Raw genomic sequence first — 25,225 nt, forward strand, 5'->3', positions numbered from 1 at the left:
TACGCGGGCCTCTCACTGTTGTGGCCTCTCCTGTTGCGGAGCACAGGCTCCGGACGCGCAGGCTTAGTGGCCATGGCTCACGGGCCTAGCCGCTTCGCGGCATGTGGGATCTTCCCGGACTGGGGCGCGAACCCGCGTCGCCTGCTTTGGCAGGTGGACTCTCAACCACTGCGCCACCAGGGAAGCCCAGTTGTGCCTTTGAACTTAATTTGGAGCTTTTTATTAGCTGTCTTTTGTGCATAACACCAGTTCCTAAACTTTGTAGAATTGACTTTACTTATTTTTTTTTTTGTTAACATCTTTATTGGAGTATAATTGCTTTACATTGTTGTGTTAGTTTCTGCTGTATAACAAAGTGAATCAGCTATATGTATACATATATCCTCATATCCCCTCCCTCTTGCGTCTCCCTCCCACCCTCCCTATTCCACCCCTCTAGGTGGTCACAGAGCACCGAGCTGCTCTGCTTTTGCTATGTGGCTGCTTCTCACTAGCTATCTGTTTTACATTTGGTAGTGTATATATGTCCATGCCACTCTCTCACTTCGTCCCAGCTTACCCTTCCCCCTCCCTGTGTCCTCAAGTCCATTCTTGTTTGTAGATTTTTTTTGATGATGGCCATTCTGACTGGTGTGAGGTGATACACCAGTATCATTCTCGTTTGTAGATTTTTTTTGATGATGGCCATTCTGACTGGTGTGAGGTGATACCTCATTGTAATTTTGATTTGCATTTCTCTAATGATTAATGATGTTGAGCATCCTTTCATGTGTTTGTTGGCAATCTGTATATCTTCTTCGGAGAAATGTCTATTTAGATCTTCTGCCCATTTTTGGATTGGGTTGTTTGTTTTTTTGATATTGAGCTGCATAAGTGCTTGTATATTTTGGAGAGTAGTCCTTTGTCAGTTGCTTCGTTTGCAAATATTTTCTCCCATTCTGAGGGTTGCCTTTTTATCTTGCTTATGGTTTCCTTTGCTGTGCAAAAGCTTTGAAGTTTCATTAGGTCCCAGTTGTTTATTTTTGTTTTTATTTCCATTTCTCTAGGAGGTGGGTCAAAAAGGATCTTGCTGTGATTTATGTCAAAGAGTGTTCTGACAATTGGCTTTAGTTTTAATCTTTTTGTTAAATTTATTTTGAGAATATAAGGAGACATATGTTTGAATTGTGGAAGGGTTATATTCATGGAATTAGAAAGCCATTTCTGAACCCCAGGAAAGAGTATTTCATTTATCTTAATAAACAATGACAACAATAAACAAACCCAGAACACCTTGAGAAGTACAGTATTAAAAGCTTAAGTGGAAAAAACTAGGGATTATGTGTTTGAGAGAGTAAGTGTATCTCCCATGTGAGAGTATATCTATACCTGGGAGGTTGTGCTTGTGAGAGAGGTGTTGTACTCAGTGGATTGTTGTGCTTGAAGTAACAGTTTCTTAAATTTGTTTTGAATAAACCTTTATTATAAAAATTTATTCTCATGAAACTTTGGAAAGATACTAAAAAGTATAAAGAAAGAACTACACTCAACCATTATAAAGGCAACCATTATTATTGGTCTTTTGATGTATGCTTTCTGATTTTTTTTTCTGTATAGATTGATTGCTTTTCTTTTTCTTTCTTTTTTTTTTTTTGCGGTACGCGAGTCCCTCACTGTTGTGGCCTCTCCCGTCACGGAGTGCAGGCTCCGGACGTGCAGGTTCAGCGGCCATGGCTCACGGGCCCAGCCGCTCCACGGCATGTGGGATCTTCCTGGACCGGAGCATGAACCCGTGTCCCCTGCATCGGCAGGTGGACTCTCAACCACTGTGCCACCAGGGAAGCCCGAAATCTTATACTGTAGTAAAAATGAATGAACTACAGCTACAGTTAATAATATAGATAAATCTCACAGAATTTTGAGCAAAAGTCACACATAATCAGTAGGGAAATTAGAAAATACTTTGAGATGAGTGAGAATGAAGACACAACATACCAAAACTGGGCTGCATCTAATGCAATGCCGAGAGGGAAATTTATAGCAATTAGTGTCTATAATAAAAAAGAAGAAAGATCTCATACCAGTACCCTAATCTTCCACCTTAAGACGCTGTATAAAGAAGAGCACACTAAGTATAAAGCATGCAGAAGGAAGGAAATATGAAAAACTAGAGGAGAAATTAATTCTAGAAATCAAGAGTAGAAAAACATTAGAGAAAAATCAGAGAACCAAAAGCTTGTTATTTGAAAAGATCAACAAAATTGATAAACCTTTAGTTTTGGAAAGGAAGAAAAGAAGGCTCAAATTAATAGAATCAGAAGTGAAAAGAGGCTATTTCTGCTGACCTGACAGAAAAGAAAAGGAGCGTGGGGGCTCAGTAGTTGTGGCACACGGGCTTAGTTGCCTGACGGCGTGTGGGATCTTAGTTCCCCGACCAGGGATTGAACCACATCCCCTGCGTTGGAAGGCGGATTCTTAACCACTGGACCAGCAGGGAAGTCCTTTATCCTTATTATTTATTTGAAGCTCATATTGCTCCTTTATATATTTTTAAAATGTAAGATGTGAATCTGCCATATTTTTTGTTTCACAGTAGGAAGAAACTCATGCTTTTGGGTACTCTTAACGTTTCAAAATTCATCTCATTTTATCCTGTTAGTAATCCTTTGAGGTACATTGTACAGCTAGTCTTCATTTGAGAGATGATGAGATTTAGATTTGGCCCGGAAATTACTAAGTCTTTTGTGTAGGATTTGCACAACTGAAATTAGAGGTCTTCTGCTTTCTTTCCTATCTGTGAAGATTTTTCTAGCAGAATAAATATCTTGTCATTTTTGCTTATATGGCTTCCTTAGAGCCTAGTTTAATTCTTTGTTTTTCTGTTTCCATCTCACCTTCTCTTCCATTCTCTCTGTTTCTTTTCTGTTCCTTTAATTCTGTGGCAAAAGTATCAAAACATCAAGCTCTTAAGGCAAAAGATAGAAACATACAGCATTTTAACATTTATCAAATACTACCTAAACAGATATTATGTGTTGTTTGTTAGGAGAGGTTGTCTGTTAGAATCATTTCCGTTGCTAAGTACACTGAATTTTTATCTGTGCTTAAAAACAATCCATATTGATGGGAATTCCTTGGCGGTCCAGTGGTTAGGACTCAATGCTGTCAGTGACGGGGCCGGGGTTCAGTCCCTGGTCGGGGCCCTAAAATCCCACAAGCCGTGCAGTGTGCTGCCTCCTTCCCCCTCGAAAAAAGAAAAAAATATCCATATTGAAACTGAATGAATCAGTAGGGTATTTTTGTCTTATCTAACCTCAGTCTCAGATTTTCTTGATATACTTAATCATTGATTTTTTTTCCTGTAGTAATAGTTTTAAACTGATTGGTTTAGCTTATTTTATTTTTGACGTGGATTGCTCTTATTATCAGGGACGTGATTTGCTTACTCACTCCATTGATAGAGAAATGATGGCACTTTAATGGCCTGGGTATAACACCAAAATAGCATCATCTGCAGAGCAGACACTAGGCAGCTATTAGTGATGATAGCCATGATGTAAGTAGTGACATGTGGGGGAAGGACATCATAAAACTGTAATTGCTGCCCTGAGGGTGTGATTTAGACTTATGATCTCTTTTGGGCTAACATTCAGTGTGCAGTCATAGGCTGGTTATGCGTCAGTGTTGCCTTGGTTACCTTAATAGGAACTAGAATGTTTTAATTTGTTTGAAAATCAAATAAAGTATTTGTAACAATTGCAGCAGTCTTCCAGGGGCTGGTGGTTCAGTTAACAGTTTAGTTATGACAAATGATGCTTCCATACTAAATAAAAATAGTTTTAAAAAAAAGAACAACTTTGCTGTATTAACTGTGACAGAGAGTCATTGTCAGCTTCATATCTGGAAATTTCTCTTAACTTCTCAGTTTCAGTGTGTTATTTTGTTGGATAATTTTGAGCCCTTACTGTACATGACATTGTGATCACTTAAAAGTATATGTTTCACATTTCTGTAGCTTAAATAACTTGGAGGCATGAACTAACTCTGATCTAAAATGCTTGATTGAGACATTTTTATAAGGAGACAGTACCTCTCTGAGAGCCCCACCCTCTGCACCTAAGCTTTCTCTCGAGGTTTCCTTTGTTCTCTCCTCTAAGTAAGCCTACCTGCCTAGTCTAACTTCACATAGAACATAGCTTCACACAGAAAGTTCAGGTCCATTTAGTTCAGGAATTTCCCCTTGGAGCATTCTGATGTGAACCATTAACAGGTGCTTAGTACCTTTCCTGACAGACTGCCCTCTTATTAGACAGCTATCACTGGAAAGTTTATGCTTGTGTGTTCCAGATCAGCAGGGCTATTTCATCCAGCTGGCCCACTTGCTAACACACCGTTGTAAAGCAATTATACTCCAATAAAGATGTAAAAAAAAAAAGTACATGCCAAGTGCCCGGCACTATGCTAGGCATTTGTACTTACTGAATGTCTATTATATCTGGGACACTACTAGCTGATTTTACATACAGTAATTATTAAATGAATTCATTTTAATCCACTCACCATAAAACATCATGGTAGGGAATATTATTCCTATTATTACAAAGTAAGGATTTCTAAAAACTTTAAGGGGCTTGGTGAAGACCACATAGATAGTAAGTGACAGCTCCAACAATCAGACCTAGGTCTGGTTCCAGTCTGTGTTCATTCCACTATGCTTCTTTGCCTCTCAAACAAGAGGGGAAACAAGTTATGAAATCCACTTTCTTTGCAAAGCCTCCTACACCTCCTCTAGGCATTCTCTGCACCTGTGTGGGTATGAGTCTGCTATACCTACCCCCTTTTCATGGTCTTAAAGTACACTTATTCTTATGGATAATATAATATTTTTCTAATGTTTATGAAATAGTATGGTTAGTTTATTCTTTTTTGTGTATATTTAAACTTTCATTTTTTTAAAACAATCTCTAACTTGGGAATTCTCTGGCGGTCCAGTGGTTAGGACTTGGTGCTTTCAGTGCCGAGGGCCCGGAATCAATCCCTGGTCAGGGAACTAAGATCCCCCAAGCCATGTGGTGTGGCCTTAAAAAAGAACAAAACAAAACTCTCAAACTTGAAGAAAAATTGCAAGCATAGTAATAAAGAACTTCCTTTTCTTGTGAACCATTTTAGAGTAAGTTGCTAACATGGTGCCCCATTACTCTTCAATACTTCAGTTTGTGTTTCCTATAAACAAAGATACTCTCCTTCATAACCTCAATGTGACCATCAAAATCAGGACACTAACATCAACATATTACCATTTAATCCTCAAACCTCATTCAAATTTCAGTATTTATTCCAATGTCCTTTATAGGAAAAGAATGCAGTTCAGAATCGCATCTTGCATTGATTGTCAACATATCTCATCAGTCTTTTTGTTTATTAAAAATTAATTAATTAATTGATTTTTCTTGGCGGCGTTTGGTCTTTTATTCCCCAATACTGTATATTTATTTATCCATAAATTGTATATATTTATTTATTTTAAAATTTTATTTATTTTTGGTTGTGTTGGGTCTTTTTTTTCTTAACATCTTTATTGGAGTATAATTGCTTCACAATGGTGTGTTAGTTTCTGCTTTATAACAGTGAATCAGCTGTACATATACATACATCCCCATATCTTCCTCCCTCTTGTATCTCCCTCCCACCCTCCCTATCCCACCCCACTAGGTGGTCACAAAGCACCGAGCTGATCTCCCTGTGCTATGCAGTTGCTTCCCACTAGCGATCTGTGTTACATTTGGTAGTATATAAAAGTCCATGCCACTCTCTCACTTCGTCCCAGGTTACCCATCTTCCTCCTCAGGTCAAGTCCATTCTGTACTTCTGAGGCTTTATTCCTGTCCTGCCCCTAGATTCTTCAGGACCATTTTTTTTTTTTTAGATTCCATATATATGTGTTAGCATACAGTATTTGTTTTTCTCTTTCTGACTTCTTAAGTCTGCATGACAGACTCCAGGTCCATCCACCTCACTACAAATAACTCAGTTTCACTTCTTTTTATGGCTGAGTAATAGTCCATTAGTCCATTGTATATATATGCCACATCTTTATGCATTCATCTGTCGATGGACACTTAGGTTGCTTCCGTATCCTGGCTACTGTAAATAGTGCTGCAGTGAACACTGTGGTACATGACTCCTTTTGAATTACGGTTTTCTCAGGGTATATGCCCAGTAGTGGGATTGCTGGGTCATATGGTAGTTCTATTTGTAGTTTTTTGAGGAAGCTCCTTACTGTTCTCCATAGTGGCTGTATCAGTTTACATTCCCACCAGCAGTGCAAGAGTGTTCCCTTTTCTCCACACCCTCTCCAGCATTTATTGTTTCTAGATTTTTTGATGATGGCCATTCTGACTGGTGTGAGATGATATCTCATTGTAGTTTTGATTTGCATTTCTCTAATGATTAATGATGTTGAGCATTCTTTCATGTGTTTGTTGGCAGTCTGTATATCTTCTTTGGAGAAATGCCTATTTAGGTCTTCTGCCCATTTTTGGACTGGGTTGTTTTTTTTTTTTTGTTATTGAGCTGCATGAGCTGCTTGTAAATTTTGGAGATTCATCCTTTGTCGCCAGTTGCTTCATTTGCAAATATTTTCTCCCATTCTGAGGGTTGTCTTTTGGTCTTGTTTATCCTTTGCTGTGCAAAAGCTTTGAAGTTTCATTAGGTCCCATTTGTTTATTTTTGTTTTTATCTCCATTACTCTAGGAGATGGGTCAAGAAGGATCTTGCTGTGATTTATGTCATAGAGTGTTCTGCCTATGTTTTCCTCTAAGAGTTTGATAGTTTCTGGCCTTACATTTAGGTCTTTAATCCATTTTGAGCTTATTTTTGTGTATGGTGTTAGGGAGTGATCTAATCTCATACTTTTACATGTACCTATCCAGTTTTCCCAGCACCACTTATTGAAGAGGCTGTCCTTTCTCCACTGTACGTTCCTGCCACCTTTATCAAAGATAAGGTGACCATATGTGCATGGGTTTATCTCTGGGCTTTCTATCCTATTCCATTGATCTATCTTTCTGTTTTTGTGCCAGTACCATACTGTCTTGATTACTGTAGCTTTGTAGTATAGTCTGAAGTCAGGCAGCCTGATTCCTCCAGCTCCATTTTTTGTTCTCAAGATTGCTTTGGCTATTCGGGGTCTTTTGTGTTTCCATACAAATTGTGAAATTTTTTGTTCTAGTTCTGTGAAAAATGCCAGTGGTAGTTTGATAGGGATTGCATTGAATCTATAGATTGCTTTGGGGAGTAGAGTCATTTTCACAATGTTGATTCTTCCAATCCAAGAACATGGTATATCTCTCCATCTGTTTGTATCATCTTTAATTTCTTTCATCAGTGTCTTATAATTTTCTGCATACAGGTCTTTTGTCTCCTTAGGTAGGTTTATTCCTAGATATTTTATTCTTTTTGTTGCAGTGGTAAATGGGAGTGTTTTCTTGAGTTCACTTTCAGATTTTTCATCATTAGTGTATAGGAATGCCAGAGATTTCTGTGCATTAATTTTGTATCCTGCTACTTTACCAAATTCATTGGTTAGCTCTAGTAGTTTTCTGGTAGCATCTTTAGGATTCTCTATGTATAGTATCATGTCATCTGCAAACAGTGACGGCTTTACTTCTTCTTTTCCAATTTGGGTTCCTTTTATTTCCTTTTCTTCTCTGATTGCTGTGGCTAAAACTTCCAAAACTATGTTGAATAAGAGTGGTAAGAGTGGGCAACGCTGTCTTGTTCCTGATCTTAGTGGAAATGCTTTCAGTTTTTCACCATTGAGGATGATGTTGGCTGTGTGTTTGTCATATATGGCCTTTATTATGTTGAGGAAAGTTCCCTCTATGCCTACTTTCTGCAGGGTTTTTATCATAAATGTGTGTTGAATTTTGTCGAAATCTTTCTCTGCATCTATTGAGATGACCATATGTTTTTTCTCCTTCAGTTTGTTAATATGTTGTATCACATTGATTGATTTGCGTATATTGAAGAATCCTTGCATTCCTGGGATAAACCCCACTTGATCATGGTGTATAATCCTTTTAATGTGCTGTTGGATTCTGTTTGCTAGTATTTTGTTGCGGATTTTTGCATCTATGTTCGTCAGTGATATTGGCCTGTAGTTTTCTTTCTTTGTGACATCCTTGTCTGGTTTTGGTATCTGGGTGCTGGTGGCCTCGTAGAAAGAGTTTGGGAGTGTTCCTCCCTCTGCTATATTTTGGAAGAGTTTGAGAAGGATTGGTGTTAGCTCTTCTCTAAATGTTTGATAGAATTCTTATGTGAAGCCATCTGGTCCTGGCCTTTTGTTTGTTGGAAGACTTTTAATCACAGTTTCAATTTCAGTCCTTGTGATTGGTCTGTTCATATTTTCTACTTCTTCCTGATTCAGTCTTGGCAGGTTGTGCATTTCTAAGAATTTATCCATTTCTTCCAGGTTGTCCATTTTATTGGCATAGAGTTGCTTGTAGTAATCTCTCATGATCCTTTGTATTTCTGCAGTGTCAGTTGTTACTTCCCCTTTTTCATTTCTAATTCTATTGATTTGAGTCTTCTCCCTCTTTTTCTTGATGAGTCTGGCTAATGGTTTATCAATTTTGTTTATCTTCTCAAAGAACCAGCTTTTAGTTTTATTGATCTTTATTATTGTTTCCTTCATTTCTTTTTCATTTATTTCTGATCTGATCTTTATCATTTCTTTCCTTCTGCTAACTTGGGGTATTTTTTGTTCTTCTTTCTTTAATTGCTTTAGGTGTACAGTTAGGTTGTTTATTTGAGATGTTTCTTGTTTCTTGAGGTAGGATTTTATTGCTATAAACTTCCCTCTTAGAATTCCTTTTGCTGCATTCCATAGGTTTTGGGTTGTTGTGTTTTCATTGTCATTTGTTTCTAGTTATTTTTTGATTTCCTCTTTGTTTTCTTCAGTGATCTCTTGGTTATTTAGTAGTGTATTGTTTAGCCTCCCAGTGTTTTTTACAGTTTTTTTCCTGTAATTGATATCTAGTCTCATGGCGTTGTGGTTGGAAAAGATACTTGGTACGACTTCAATTTTCTTAAATTTACCAGGGCTTGATTTGTGACCCAGGATATGATCTATCCTGGATAATGTTCCATGAGCATTTGAGAAGAAAGTGTATTCTGTTGTTTTTGGATGGAATGTCCTATAAATATCAGTTAAGTCCATCTTGTTTAATATATCATTCAAAGCTTGTGTTTATTTATTTTCATTTTGGATGATCTGTCCATTGGTGAAAGTGGGGTGTTAAAGTCCCCTATATGATTGTGTTACTGTCAGTTTCCCTTTTTATGGCTGTTAACACTGCCTTATGTGTTGAGGTTCTGCTATGTTGGGTGCATAAATATTTACAATTGTTATATCTTCTTCTTTGATTGATCCCTTGATCATTATGTAGTGTCCTTCTTTGTCTCTTGTGATAGTCTTTATTTTAAAGTCTACTTTGTCTGATATGAGAATTGCTACTCCAGCTTTCTTTTTATTTCCATTTGCATGGAATATGTTTTTCTGTACCCTCACTTTCAGTGTGTATGTGTGCCTAGGTCTGAAGTGGGTCTCTTGTAGATAGCATATATACGGGTGTTGTTTTTGTATCCATTCAGCCCGTCTGTGTCTTTTGTTTGGAGCATTTAATCCATTTACATTTAAGGTAGTTATTGATATGTATGTTCCTATTACCATTTTCTTAATTGTTTTGGGTTTGTTATTGTACGTCTTTTCCTTCTGTTGTGTTTCCTGCCTAGAGAAGTTTCTTTAGCATTTGTTGTAAAGCTGGTTTCGTGGTGCTGAATTCTCTTAGCTTTTGCTTGTCTGTAAAGGTTTTAATTTCTCTGTCGAATCTGAATGAGGTCCTTGCTGAGTAGAGTAATCTTGGTTGTAGGTTTTTCCATTTCATCATTTTAAATATGTCCTGCTACTCCCTTCTGACTTGCCGAGTTTCTGCTGAAAGATCAGCTGTTAACCTTATGGGGATTCCCTTATATGTTATTTGTTGTTTTTCCCTTGCTGCTTTTAATATTTTTTCTTTGTCTGCATTGGGTCTTCATTGCTGTGCTCAGGCTTTCTTTAGTTGTGGAGAGCAGGGGCTACTCTTCTTTGCGGTGCGTGGGATTCACATTGCAGTGGCTTCTCTTGTTGCAGAGCACTGCTCTAGGTGCGCGGGCTTCACTAGTTGTGTCGCATGGGCTTAGTTGCTCTGGGTCATGTGGGATCTTCATGGACCAGGGCTCGAACCCGTGTCCCCAGCATTGGCAGGCTGATTCTTAACCAGTGTGCCACCAGGAAAGCCCCAGTCTTTTTCAATTTGGAATAATTCTTCAGTCTTCACTTCATTTCATTAACTTGACACTTCTGAAAATTGTAGGACAGTAATTTTGTAGAATATTCCTGAATTTGGGTTTGTCTGTTATTTTCTCATAATTATATTCAAGTTTTCCACCTTTGGCACGAATATCACAAACTTGACGCTGTTCTTTTCTCATTGCATCCTATTAGGCTGTACACCATTTTGATTTGTTCCCATTAGCGATGATGTTTACTTTGATCACTTGGTTAAGGTGTTGTCTGTCAGATTTCTTCACTATAAAGTTACTCTTTTTTTTTTGAAATGAATAAGTATTTTGTGGCATGGTACTACTACTTCGAAACTATGTAAATTGTCCTCCGACTTTCAATTTATTTATTTATATCAGTTATGGACTCAGATTTCTTGTTTATTCAATGTTATAATCTATTACTGTCATTATTCATCTTGTTCAAGTTCCCTGATTTTGCTGGGTGGGAGCCCCTTCAGGCTGGCTTCTATGTCCTTTTGACTTTTCTCTTCAGGTACCCCTTTATCAGCTTGGGGGTTAGGGGCACTGACCCTTTGAATAGTCAGAAATTCACATTTAGCTTATAGTTGACCCTCCATGTATGCAGTTCCTCAGTATACCCACTTCCTTTGTATCCACAGTGCTACATCCACAATTCAACCAACCACGAGCCGTGTAGTGCTGTAGTATTTGCTATCGAAAAAAAAACTGTGTATAAGTGGACCCACTCAGTTCAAACCATGTTGTTCAAGGGTCAACTGTATATTTTTTTTAATACATCATTTCCTTCTGGCAGAATAAAATATTTCAGGTCCACCTTGTACTTTCTCTAGTCTACCCCTGGAATGAGCTTTTCTCCAAGAAGCCCTGGTTCCTCTTAGTGGTAAATTGTATTTTGAAACCAAGTTCTGGGTACTAAGTGTGCTCATTGCTGTTGAGGTGTTGCTACTCTTGGGCCCCCTCAGTGGAGAGAGCTAGCGGAGATACATACATATGTATATATTCTAATGTAATATCTCTATATATCATATACAAACATATATATCTGTATTTTTATTTCTATATCTGTATGTAAGAAAAATGATGTTCTCATCTCTCCTTGTAATTCAAACCCAACACTATAGTGTTTATTTTACACTGTTGTTCTAGTAACTTCTTTCTTAGACAGTATTATCCTTAATATATTTACTTATTTGATGTATCTTCCTGTTCAGTTTTGTATATGTGTGCATGTGTGTATGTTACTTCCGCAAAGTGTCAGTGGCCTGGTTTGCTAATCATAAGAATTGGGTGTTCCTGAAAAAACCATAATTCAAGAAGAGTCATGTATCACAATGTTCATTGCAGCTCTATTTATAATAGCCAGGACATGGAAGCAACCTACATGTTCATCAAGAGATGAATGGATAAAGAAGATGTGACACATATATATAATGGAATATTACTCAGCCATAAAAAGAAACGAAATTGAACTATTTGTAGTGAGGTGGATGGACCTAGAGTCTGTCATACAGAGTGCAACAAATACCGTATGCTAACACATATATATGGAATCTAAAAAAAAAAAAAAGGTTCTGAAGAACCTTGGGGCAGGACAGGAATAAAGACACAGACATAGAGAATGGACTTGAGGACACAAGGAGGGGGAAGGGTAAGCTGGGACAAAGTGAGAGAGTGGCATGGACTTATATATGCTACCAAATGTAAAATAGTAGCTAGTAGGAAGCAGCCGCATAGCACAGGGAGATCAGCTCAGTGCTTTGTGACCACGTTGAGGGGTGGGATAGGGAGGGTGGGAGGGAGATGCAAGAGGCAGGAGATATGGGGATATATGTATATGTATAGCTGATTCACTTTGTTATACAGCAGAAACTAACACACGATTGTAAAGCAATTGTATTCCAATAAAGATGATTAAAAAAAGGGGGTATTAATTTAGTATCACTGTGTTTATCAGGCAGTAATTAGAAACCCAAGCAGTTCGTCGTGGCTGGAGAATAGTGATGCTTGGGAGTAGCAATATAAATATATGTAAAGAAAACAGGTATTGCAGAGCTTTTAAGTATTTAAGGTCCAAATGCCCAACTCTGAACATAGTAAGCAAAGTTTTAGAAATCATGACATTATTTATTTATGAAGCTGGATAGGGAAAAGAGCTCTAGATGGAGTGTCAGGAGACTTGGATTCCAGTATCAACTGTTCCACTAGGTTATCTTTGTATTATTAGACATATCACTTAATCATTATCATCCTATAAAATAGGGAATTGGTGAAGGCACAAGGAGAGAGATGGGTGATTACTGAGGGTACTTTCAGAGACTGTATGTCCAAGTGTTAGAGTGAGCAAGAGGGAAACTTGTGTGATTTCAATCAGTGATTTCATTTATAGGTAGAAAATCCTGGAAAATTTGAACTTGAAGGGAATATCCAAAGATACTATTTTGTGAACTTGAAGGGAATATCTAAAGATACTCTTTTGTATTGACAGTTATACATGCAGTAATCTCATTATTTTAGATTATAGTAATAATAGCTAATAGTCATATTATGCTTTATAGTATATAAAGTTTTTTTTAAAAACATTTATATTCTTATTTGAGACTTATGATAAACCTGTAAGTTAGGTAAGGCAGATATTATTGTTCCTTCTTTATAAATGAGGAAAGTGAGACTCTAAGATAATATGGAAATTTTCAAATATACTTATTCTTTCCAGTTTTTGGTGTAAATTTGACAATTATTTATGCTTTGCAATCTTTTTCATGTTTTTTCCTTTCACTTTTTGTTGTAGTCTGCTGTAATAGTTTTAAGGAAATCCCTGACATGTTATTTAAATGATAAATACTTAAGTATGTCTCTAACTGATAATAACTGATATGTTTTTAATATAGCCATGATGCAGTTATTAACAGTTATTCCATATCATCTCATACCAGTTCATATTAAAATTTTTTAAATTGCATTAAATATCTTTTTGTAGTTGTTTTTTTTTTTTTGGATTAACGTGTATTACCTTTGGATAGTCTCTTGAATTTCTTTTAATCAGTAGCAGTGGCCCCTTTTGTTTTTCCTTTAATTGCCACAGATTTATTGAAGAAACTGGATCATTGGTCTTGTTTATGTCCTACATTCTGGATTTGATTGCTTCCTTTTGGTGTCATATATATGTTGACAGTGGGAACCCCTACAGATTGGCTTCTGTGTCCTTTTGATCTGGACTCAATTAGTCCTTGATATTTCCTTGCTTTTTGGCACAAGGTGTCCCAGGTTCTTCTTATATATTTCTTGCCCAGCCCTTAAATTAGTCATTTCATTAAAGTATTTTCAGTTCCTGTTATTGCATTATGCAAATAGCTTATTTCAGTAGCAGTGGACTAGGATTGAGAGAGAGATAACTGAAAATTTGTTAAAAATGATGGTGAGAAGTGCCAAAATGAAAAAGATTGACAGTACTAAGGGTCAACAAAGATGTGGCATATCTGGAACATTTACATATCACTGGTGGGAGTATAAATTAGTTCAATTAGTACAACCACTTTGGAATACTATTTGGCAGTCTCATCTTAAGCTGAACATATACATGTCCTGTGACCCAGCAGTTTCACTTCTTACTGTATATTCAGCAGAAATGTGAACATGTATACCAAAAGCCACATTCAAGAATAAGCAGAGAGCATTGTTTAGAACAGCCCAAAACTGGCAATAACCCAAATATCTATCAGCAGTAGAAAGGATAAATGGATTATGGTGTGTACACAAATGGAATACTGTACAGTAATGAGAATGAATAAACCATTGCTATAATGCCATACTATGGACAATTCTCACCAACATCATATTAAGCAAAGGAAGCCAGGCACTATTTGATTTTATAAAGTAGAAAACTAGACAAAATATATGTTAGAAGTCAAGATAATGGTTATTTTTTGTTGTTGAAGTATAGTTGATTTACAGTATTATATTAGTTTCAGGTGTACAACACAGTGATTTAGTATTTTTATAGGTTATACTGTATTTAAAATTATTATGAATATTGGCTGTAATCCTGTGCTGTACAGTATATCCTTGTAGCTTACTTATTTTATACATAGTAGTTTGTACATCTTAATCCCCTACTCCTATTTTACTTCTCTTCCTCTTCCCACTGGTAACCACTACTTTCCTCTCTATATCTGAGTCTGTTTCTGTTTTGTAATATTCATTTGTTTGTTTTATTTTTTTAGATTCCATTATAAGTGATAACACCCAGTATTTGTCTTTCTCTGTGTGACTTATTTCACTAAGCATAATACCCTCCAGACCCTTTTGTGTTGTTGCAAATGGCAAAATTTCATTTTTTTTATGGTTGAGTAGTATTCCATTGTGCATGTGTGCGTGTGTGTGTGTGTGTGTGTGTGTGTACGTGTGTACACATACACCACATCTTCTTTATCCATTTATCTGTTGATGGACACTTGGGTTGCTTCCATATCTTGGCTATTGTAAATAATGCTGCTGTAAACATTGGGTGCATGTACCTTTTCCAAGCAGTGTTTTTGTTTTCTTCAGATACACACCCAGGAGTGGAATTACTGGATCATATGGTAGTTCTATTTTTAATTTTTTGAGGAACCCCATACTGTTTTCCATAGAGGCTGCACCAATTTTCATTCCCACCAACAGTGTATAAGGGTTGCCCTTTATCCACATCTTTGCCAACATTTGTTATTTGTGTTCTTTTTAATGATTGCCATTCTGACAGGTGTTAGATGATGTCTCATTGTAGTTTTGATTTGCATGTCTCTGATGATTAGCGATGTTGAGCATCTTTTCATGTGCCTCTTCGCCATTTGTATGTCTTTGGAAAAATGTTCAGGTCTTCTGCCCAATTTGTAATCAGGTTGTTTGGGTTTTTTTGATATTGAGATATATGAGCTATCTATATGTTTGGAATATTAACCCCTTATTGGTCATGTAATTTGCAAATATTTTCTCCGATTCACTAGGTTGTCTTTTTTGTCAGTGGTTTCCTTTGCTGTGCAAAAGCTTTTAAGTTTAATTAGGTCCCATTTATTTATTTTTGCTTTTGTTTCCTTTGCCTTAGGAGAGAGACCCCAAAAAATATTTCTATGATTTATGTCAAAGAGTGTTCTGCCTGTGTTTTCTTCTGGGAGTTTTATGGTTTCTAGTCTTACATTTAGGTCTTTTTTTTTTTTTTTTGGCTGCGTTGGGTCTTAGTTGAGGCACACAGGATCTTCATTGTGGCATGCAGGCTCTTCATTGCGGTGTGCAGGCTTCTCCCTAGTTGTGGCGTGTGGGTTTTTCTCTCTCTAGTTGTGGCGTGTGGGCTCCAGAGCACGTGGGCTCTGTAGTTTGCAGCTCAAGGACTCTCTAGTTGAGGCACATGGGCTCAGTAGTTGTGGCGTGCAGGCTTAGTTGCCCTGCAGCATGTGGGATCTTAGTTCCCCAACCAGGGATTGAACCTGTGTCCCCTGCATTGGAAGGTGGATTCCTTACTGCTAGACCACCAGGGAAGTCCCACAGTTAGGTCTTTAATCCATTTTGAGTTTACTTTTGTATATGGTATGAGAAAATGTTCTAAATCATACTTTTACATGTAGCTGTAGAGTTTCCCCAGCACCACTTATCAAAGGGACTATCTTTTCCCCATTGTATATTCTTTCCTGCTTTGTTGTAGATTAATTGACCATAAGTGTGTGGGTTCATTTCTTGGCTGTCTCTTCTGTTCCATTGAACTGTGTGTCTGTCTTTTAAAAAATTTGTTTATTTATTTATTTTTGGCTGTGTTGGGTCTTTGTTGCTGCACACGGGCTTTCTCTAGTTGCGGCGAGTGGGGGCTGCTCTTTGTTGTGGTGCGCGGGCTTCTCATTGCAGTGGCTTCTCTTGTTGCAGAGCATGGGCTCTAGGCACGTGGGCTTCAGTAGTTGTGGTACACGGGTGGTACACGGGCTCAGTAGTTGTGGCTTGCGGGCTCTGGAGCGCAGGCTCAGTAGTTGTGGCGCGTGGGCTTAGTTGCTCTGCGGCATGTGGGATATTCCCAGACCAGGGCTCAAACCTGTGTCCCCTGCATTGGCAGGCAGATTCTTAACCACTGAGCCACCAGGGAAGTCCTGTGTGTCTGTTTTTGTGCCATTAACATACTGTTTTGATCATGGTAGCTTTGTAGTATAGTCTAAAGGCAGGGAGCATGATTCCTCCAGGTTTGTTCTTTTTTCTCCAGATTGCTTTGGTGATGGTGGCTTTTTATGTTATTTTATTTTTTAGGTGGAAGGAAGCAAATTTTATTATTAATAATAATCGTAATAGTAACAATAGCTGCTGATGTTTATGGAATTCTCACAACACTGCAGATGCTTTGCATGCACTTAATTTAAATTAATTTACTTTCAGTTCTCCTAAGAACCCCCAAAAGAAGGCCCTTTATAATCCATATTTAGTCTCTGTACTCTGTGCTCAATGTATAAAAGATTCTGAAAGGAGCACAGTCTTTTTTTTCTTTTTTTTGGCTGCATTGGGTCTTCATTGCTGCACATGGGCTTTCTCTAGTTGCGGCAAGCTCAGCGCAAGCCCACGTTGAGAAACGCGGGCTTCTCATTGAGGTGGCTTCTCTTGTTGTGGAGCACAGGCTCTAGGCGTGTGGGCTACAGTAGTTGTGGTGCATGGGCTCAGTAGTTGTGGCGCATGGGCTTAGTTGCTCTGCAGCACGTGGTATCTTCCTGGACCAGGGATTGAACCTGTGTCCCCTGCACTGGCAGGTGGATTTTTAACCACTGCACCACCAGGGAAGCCCAGGAGCATAGTCTTAAAGGAGAAGGACTTGTGAAAACAAGACATTGCAGTACAGTTTGATGCCTGAGAGGATACTACAGTAGCTCCCAAGAGGAAGGGCCTAGTTTCCTGCTGGGGAGGACGAAGCCTGAGGTGGCTATTTTTGGTGGTGGTAGAGTAGTTACTGGGAGAGTTGGTCATGTTTTACTTATCTGGGTGCTTCTTATTTGTGTGTGTTTTGTGAAAATTCATTGAGCTGTACATTTAATATTTTTGCATATTTCTGTATAAATATTAAAAAATTGAAAATTTATGAATTTTTCTTCTGTTTTTAGATTTGATAGTAAATAAAATGCAATTTAAGGGGTCACTTTTAAAGTACCTAGTCTTTACAAGGCCAGGTGCTTGCTGTTGGGAGTATAATGTTGAATAAATGGGAGTCTTGTTTTCTAAGGACTCATGATTCTTTTTGGAAGACACATACTCAAAAAACATGAAGGGAATTCCTTGGCTGTCCAGTGGTTAGGATTAGGCACTTTCACTGCCAGCGCCTGCGTTCAGTCCCTGGTTGGGGAACTAAGATCCCACAAGCCACACAGCATGGCCAAAAAACCAAAAAACAACAACAACAAAAAACCCATGAGACTAGACAGACTAGTGAGAATGTAGTGTTTGAAGTCATTCCTAAAGTTGATACAGTGCTTTTGTTTCTGTGTTTTTGTTTAAGATATCTTAATCATGTCCTTTTGTTCTATCTTTTCTTTTTGTAGCACCTGACAGATACCTCACATGGTGTAAGAAATAAGTGCCTACAATTACTTGGCAATCTGGGTTCTTTGGAGAAAAGTGTCACAAAAGATGGAGAAGGCCTAGCTGTCAGAGATGTCCAGAAGATTATAGGGGATTACTTCAGTGACCAGGACCCACGTGTCAGAACAGCAGCTATAAAAGCCATGGTAAACGTGATCATGGAAAGTAAATGGAGCTACTTTTTTTTTTTTTTTTTAAGTTAATGGCTAATGCCACCTTGAATATATTCTGAATCCCCCCAGGGTATACTTTATGCACACTTTCAGGAAGGTGTTGGTGGCATCACAGAACTCAAAGGCACACATTCCTTTACAACAGTTGCTTATCTTTGGGCTTCTTTGGTAGCTTTCACCTGCATTTCTGAAACATGGAAGGTACAATTTGTATCCCAGGTCCATGGGAGAGATGTTACTTGGTATTATAGTACAGTAGGTACAGGTTATACCTTTGTATTTCAGAAGTATAGGTGAAAGTTATGGGGGAGGGTTGCTCTTTAGGGGGAGATGGTGTTAACCATTTCTTCCTCAGCCTCCTTATCATTATTTCATATTTTTTCTGATATCCCCTTGGGACAGTCCATGGGTTAGATTCATTAAGTGTTTGAGTGTTTCTACTGAAAAGTCCAGGATTCTTATTTATGTAGCCCTGATTTTGGCCAGAGGGACCATGTTAATGTGATATAATGAGGAAAAAATATATGGGATTGTGGGGAGACATTGGAAATATTGATTTTTTTTTTCAGAATACTTAAACTGTATCTTTATTATCTAGTTGCAGCTCCATGAAAGAGGACTGAAATTATACCAAACAATTTATAATCAGGTACCTTAAATGATTGCTGTCTAGAAGAGGAGGGAGGTGGAGAAATCATGAAACTGGGAGGGTGGCACGCTGGTGGTCAGAATTTGAAAACATAGAGCTTCAGCTGGCTAACAGTGGCAGTGTTGTGATGAATGTGAAGTTGTATCCAAAACATATATTCTAAGAAGAGAACGGGGAATATGTAATGAATAGCGCTAGTGCATGTGAGGAGGACATTTGGGAGGATTTAGGTAGCTCAGTATGAATGCCAGAGTATACAAAGAGAACTGTAGTGTTCAGAGTAAGGAGAGTGGTAGTCTTGTTGATCTCTGTTTGGTTGACTGAAATTGACTTCAAACCTGAAGTCGAGTCAGGGCACCACACTTGAGAAACTGGAGTATTTCTGGAGGAGGATGACCAAGACCATGGGATCATATGAAAAGATATCACATGATTGTTATAGCATTGGTAAAGAAAAGCACAATGAAGTATAGTAGCATTAGGAGAAGCTGACTGAGTGCCTAACCAAAAGCCCTTACAGTTATTCTTGTAGAGTAATTGGATGTATCTAGAGACAAGAAATCTAAATCCACACTCAGAGACCAGTTTTTGTTAGCCTACTGGGAGTGGTTTTAGCTTTTAGAGGAAGAGGATAATTAGCCAAACCCCTATGACTGATGTGTAAACCAAGTACGTTCTTTTACAAGTGAAGTAGAATGAGTCAGAATGGTTATGTTGGTGTGACCTATAGGAAAACTGTGTGGGAAACCAAATAATTGAAGGAAACTTGTAGAGTAAGGACTCAAAGGAAGAAGAGTTAGTCCGATGATTCAGATGTTTAGTGACGTAAGACTGTGTCAGTTGGTTGGGCAAGCAATGCTGTGGACCTCAAGGGAGTGAGGATGGAATGATGGGGGAGGATTTGAGATATGAGATAGAATTAGTTACTATAATGAGTTCATTTTGATTTTCTTGAGTTTGAAGGGTTGATGAGATGCTTATGAGGAGAATTCCAGGTCTGGAACTCAGGAAAGATCAGAGCTGGAGGTGGATATTTGGAGCCATCCATACCTAGGGGTCATGGGGATACCCAGGGAGAGTAAGAAGATTGGAAGTGATGAGGATGGAGCCAGGGGTGAGGTCCAACGTTTAAGAAAGGAGCCCTAGAATGGAACTGAGGAGCAGCTTGATGGAGGAGGAGGAAGAATATATTCCAGAAAAGGCAGGAGGGCATTCTCATAGTCAGCAGTGTCAAATGCTGGTGAAAGGTCATTTAGGATAGCGCTGAAGTCTGGTCATGGGACTTAGCAACAAAGTGGTCATTAGTGAGTTTAAAGAGCAATTTCAGTGGAGTGCTGGGACTGGGGGAAGCCAGATCAGGGTCTTTTGAGGTGAGGCATTTAAAGTCTATTGACTATGACTATACTTTAAAGAAACTTGACTATGATAGGAAAGTGGGGTAGAAGTTGGTAGAAGGGGGCATAGGATTAAGGGCTGTTGTTTTTTTTTTCCTGTATTTTAAAGACAGTTGCTAAGTATGTTTATATGTTGAAGAGAGAGCTAGTGTTTTGGGAGAGCTAGTGTTATGACAGAAGAGACAAAGGGGAATAAATGCTGGAGTAAGTTCCTTGAAGCAGAAAATCAGATTCATGAGCTGATTCATCCAACAAATGTTAGTGAGTACCTAATGCTGGCTGTATAATGCCGAGCATGTTATAATAGATAGGACCCATGCCCTTCACATTGTCATAGGTAAGACAGGCAATTAACAAATAAGCAAACACAGTTATAGCATATGAGTATTGCTGTGAGGTAAATCAATAGGATGCTATCATAGAGAATCACAAAGAGGATCTATTTTGGAGGATGGTAAGGGATGGTCATGTGAGGAAGTGATGGGATCCATAGCAAAAGTAGAAGGATTAGGAACTAGAAAGGACCCTTTTCCCTCAGATATTGAGAAAACAAGGGGTGGGAGAATACAGGAATAAATGAATTTATAACTGGTGTGTAGTAGTTGAGTGGGTTTGTGCCTGAGAACGTTGATTTTTCTCAGATAAACAGGTCGCCTTATAACTGGTAGTAGGATAGAAGTCCTGAGGAAAAGGTTAAGAAAAGCTGCCTTGGGGCTTCCCTGGTGGCGCAGTGGATAAGAATCTGCCTGCCAATGCAGGAGACACGGGTTCGAGCCTCGGTCCAGGAAGATCCCACATGCCGAGGAGCAACTAAGGCTGTGTGCCACAACTACTGAGCCTGCACTCTAGAGCCCTTGAACCACAACTACTGTTGTGAGCCGCAACAAGAGAAGCCACTGCAATGAGAAGCCCGCGCACTGCAACGAAGAGTAGCCCCCACTCGCCGCAGCTAGAGAAAGCCTGCATGAAGCAACAAAGACCCAACACAGCCAAAAATAAAAAAAAATAATAATTAATTAAAAGGAACATGCTAGAGGAACATTTCCTTGATCACTATAATCTGCTTTGAAAGTAAGTAATTTATATATGTTTTATTTACATAGTCTGAATCTATCCAGTAAGGAAATTTTATGTCTCATTAGCACCTTTCTGAAAAAAAGAAAAGCTGCCTTGGGAAATGGAAGTGGAAAGCAGGAGTGTAAAAGATTTCAGAGCAGGACTAATAAGGTTTGAGATCATGAATCACCAAATCCCCTAGAGAGTGTGGCCTTTGCCAGTGCTCTGCTGCCCTTGTGAAGACTAGAGAAAGTCTTAGGTTTGTGGAGCAGCTGTAGCAGAAATCCTGAGGGGGTTGTGTGTGATGATGCAGACAATGCTGTCAAGAGACTGAAGTGGCTTTGCAGACGCCGCCACATCAGAACCTCCCACACTGCCCAACTGTGGTCAGCCCTACTGTGTTCTTTGACATCGCCGTCGATGGCGAGCCCTTGGGCCGCATCTCCTTTGAGCTGTTTGCAGACAAAGTTCCAAAGACAGCAGAAAACTTCTGTGCTCTGAGCACTGGGGAGAAAGGCTTTGGTTATAAAGGTTCCTGCTTTCACAGAATAATTCCAGTTTCATGTGCCAGGGTGGTGACTTCACACGCCATAATGGCACTGGTGGCAAGTCCATTTATGGGGAGAAATTTGGTGATGAGAATTTCCTCCTGAAGCATATGGGTCCTGGCATCTTGTCCATGGCAAATGCTGGCCCCAACACAAATGGTTCCCAGTTTTTCATCTGCACTGCCAAGACTGAGTGGTTGGATGGCAAGCATGTGGTCTTTGGCAAGGTGAAAGAGGGCATGAATATTGTGGAAGCCATGGAGCGCTTTGGTTCCAGGAATGGCAAGACCAGCAAGAAGATCACCATTGCTGACTGTGGACAAATCTAATAATAAATTTGACTTCTGTTTTATCTTAACCACCAGACCATTCCTTCTGTAGCTCAGGAGAGCACCCCTTCATCCCCATCTGCTCAAAATATACTATAATCTTTGTGCTCTCATTGCACTTCTTTGGGTTCCATATTTTCCTTATTCCCCTCCAAGTTTAGCTGAATTGCAAAGTTAAGTTTATGGCTATGAAATAAAAACTAAACAACAACAACAACAACAAAAGAGACTGAAGTAAGGACGGGTATAGAGCAAGGAAAAGGTGGTTTATTTGGGAAGAAAGGACAGAATTAAAGCAGTGGTTCTCAACCAAGGTGATTTTGCCCTCCAGGGCACATTTGGCAATGTCTGGAGGTATTTTTGACTATTTCAGTTGCTGGGGAGAGGATGAGGGTGCAGTGCTACAACTACCTAGTGGGTAGAGGCCAGGGATGCTGCTAAATATCTTATATTGCACAGGACAGCCCCTCACAACAAAGAATTATCTAGTCCAAAATGTCAATAATAGCAAGGTTGAGAGACCCTGCTTAAACGGATAGGTAACTTAAGCGAGGTGAAGAGCAGGTGTGATGGGTTAAGTCATGGCGATGGAAGAGCTGGTAGAGTAGCATATATGGTCAAAGCATGGAATATAAGATTTTAAAATTTCAAAAACCATTTTCTGGGTGTTGTTGAAGTCTAGGATGTAGCTATGACTGTGGGTGAAGTAGGGATATTCCATTTCAGACTAAAGTAAAAAAGGAAAATTTGGCCTCTTTTTGGCAGCTTAGCGTTAAAATTGGACATTTATTTAGAGTGCTTGAATTTTCAGATGGACTGTCAGTCAGAAATTTGTGCTCTAGTTTTACAGATAGGGAAAAAACTCATCTTTGGTGTTTGAGCCTGTCAGGGTAGCATTGTGGGCTCCCAGCAAGCTTTGCTATGATTGATGCTATTCTAGATGGCTTTTGTGCTGTCTATCAATCTGTGGTTCTCCTTTCAGACATGTTGTGGGGGGGGTACACAGTCAGAACACAGCCAGAGCAGCTGGCAGAGGCCAGGAATTCTTTGTTGGGCAAAGGTTCAAGAAGTTAAAATCACCCATATGTGTTTTGATTGGTATCCTTATCCAGCCACCGTATCTTCATTTTGAAGATAGTTTGAATATCACCTGGGAGGACACAGAACTAACAGACTTCTGGAATCCTTGTTTGCAGGCTTGTAAATTGCTCTCTGATGACTATGAACAAGTGCGCAGTGCTGCAGTCCAGCTTATCTGGGTTGTCAGTCAGCTCTATCCTGAAAGGTCAGTGTGGGTGTAAGCCAGCTTTTGTTCATTGCTAAGCCATTTTTCTCTCCTCCCACCGTGCAGAAAGCCCACCTCCAGAAAAGGAATGTTGGTTAGATTTTTGGAAGGCAGTATGGAATAGGGGAAAAGCATGGACCCTGAAAATCAGGATGCTTGGTACTTGTTTTTCAGCTCTGCCTTGAACTTTCTGTGTGTGCTGGGAAAGACACTTCGCCTCTCTGGGTCCCAACCTCCTCAACTATAGATGAAGAGATTGGATGGTCTTTCTCAATTGCTATCCACTCCACCTCTGCCCACCCCTTAAAAAAAGTCTTTAAAATGGTTTGGGGCACATTTTAGTAAATACAAATGCCAGCTAAAGATACCAGGTGAATTTGAGAATAATGATCCCTTATGTAGTGTTTTCCTGGTTAAAAATATTTTCATAGGGAATTCCCTGGTGGTCCAGTGGTTAGGACTTGGTGCTTTCTCTGCTGAGGGCCTGGGTTCAATCCCTGGTCGGGGAACTATAATTGCACAAGCTGTGCGGTGCGGCCAAAAATAAAAAAATTTTTTTCACAGTAATTAAATAATTTATCTCACAGTGATTCTTTGAGGTGGAGAGACAGGTATTATTTATTCTGTTTTATAGAACTCCTTTGTAGGAAAAAGAAGTGTTTTTTCCTCTTCATTAAACTACCTACTGAAATTGAAAAACCAGAATGAGTTAATAAAGCTATAGACACCACCCCCCATAGACCCCCCCTCCCCGCCCCGTGCAAAAAAAAAGACTAGCTGGAAATTGTCTTTTCATTTAGGACCAGATTTGCAAGTATGTTTTATATTGGTTTATTCTGAGACTTGCTATATTGACAGCAATGCAATTATAAGAGAGAATAAACTTAAAGAAAACTCTGTGGTAGCTGTTTTTGGTATCTCATAAATCTTTGAATCTTCAGTGTTAAATACTTTTTACTCAAGACACAAATTTGCATTGCAACTAAAAATCAACAAATCCCAGACTGATTTGGTTACTCTGAAATGTATTTCATCATTATAGGATTTGAATTATTCAGTTATCATTTCTATTTGTGCTGATTTTCATTGGTCATTCTCAGTTTATTGAACCTGCAATTTTAGGCTCATGTTTTGTCACTTGTGGTTTCTTTTCTTTTAATTTAGCATTGTCCCAATCCCTTCTTCTAATGAAGAAATTCGCTTAGTTGATGATGCGTTTGGAAAAATTTGTCACATGGTCAGTGATGGCTCCTGGGTGGTTCGAGTTCAAGCTGCAAAGCTATTGGTAAGTTACATCTTCTTTAATGAGTATATTACCTGTTACACTTGTAAAACATTTTGAGAAACTAGATAGATAGTAATGCGCTTTTATAAACCTTAGTATTTCTTAAAATAGAAAGAAATTGTTCACTTTCCCATAGAGAAGTAGTCTTTAAGAACTAGAAAGAATTTTAAAGATAATCCTATTTAATCTTGTTAGCATATTAGACAACCAAAGTCTAGAGAAAAAGGAACATAATAATAAAAATAATTGTTACCATTACTAAGCACCTGGTATGGCCTAGATACTTTGCTATGAGGCCACTTAATTATCTCATTTATTCTTTTTTTCTTTATTGGAGTATAATTGCTTTATTATCCCATTTATTCTTATAGTAACCCAGCAAGGTAGGTGCTATTATTCCCACTTTCCAGGTGAGAAAGCTGAGGCTCTGAGAATTTAAGTAAATTATTCAATTTATACAGATAGGAAGTTGTAGAATGAGATTTAGATGCTAATCTGACTTTTAGCCTCATTCTTTCCTACTGTTTGCCTTTGGGGACTCTAGTATATTTGTAAGAAAACTTTTTTTTTTTTTTTTTTTCTTT

The 25,225-nt window shown here is 38.6% G+C and overlaps 1 protein-coding gene and 1 pseudogene across 1 annotated transcript in view; both read left to right on the forward strand.

The window, feature by feature from the left end:
• INTS4 (integrator complex subunit 4) overlaps nucleotides 1-25,225 on the forward strand; it is a 115,737-nt gene that overhangs the window by 26,370 nt on the left and 64,142 nt on the right. The window contains exons 6-9 of the mRNA XM_007455300.1: nucleotides 17,883-18,068; nucleotides 18,694-18,744; nucleotides 23,268-23,356; nucleotides 24,521-24,641. Of these exons, the coding sequence (XP_007455362.1) occupies nucleotides 17,883-18,068; nucleotides 18,694-18,744; nucleotides 23,268-23,356; nucleotides 24,521-24,641 (447 nt within the window). The remainder of the gene's footprint in view (nucleotides 1-17,882; nucleotides 18,069-18,693; nucleotides 18,745-23,267; nucleotides 23,357-24,520; nucleotides 24,642-25,225) is intronic.
• On the forward strand, nucleotides 19,804-22,071 carry LOC103082586 (peptidyl-prolyl cis-trans isomerase A pseudogene; annotated as a pseudogene).

Source organism: Lipotes vexillifer, unplaced genomic scaffold (genome assembly GCF_000442215.2).
Source record: "Lipotes vexillifer unplaced genomic scaffold, Lipotes_vexillifer_v1.1 scaffold276, whole genome shotgun sequence".
Classification (NCBI taxonomy): Eukaryota; Metazoa; Chordata; class Mammalia; order Artiodactyla; family Lipotidae; genus Lipotes; species Lipotes vexillifer.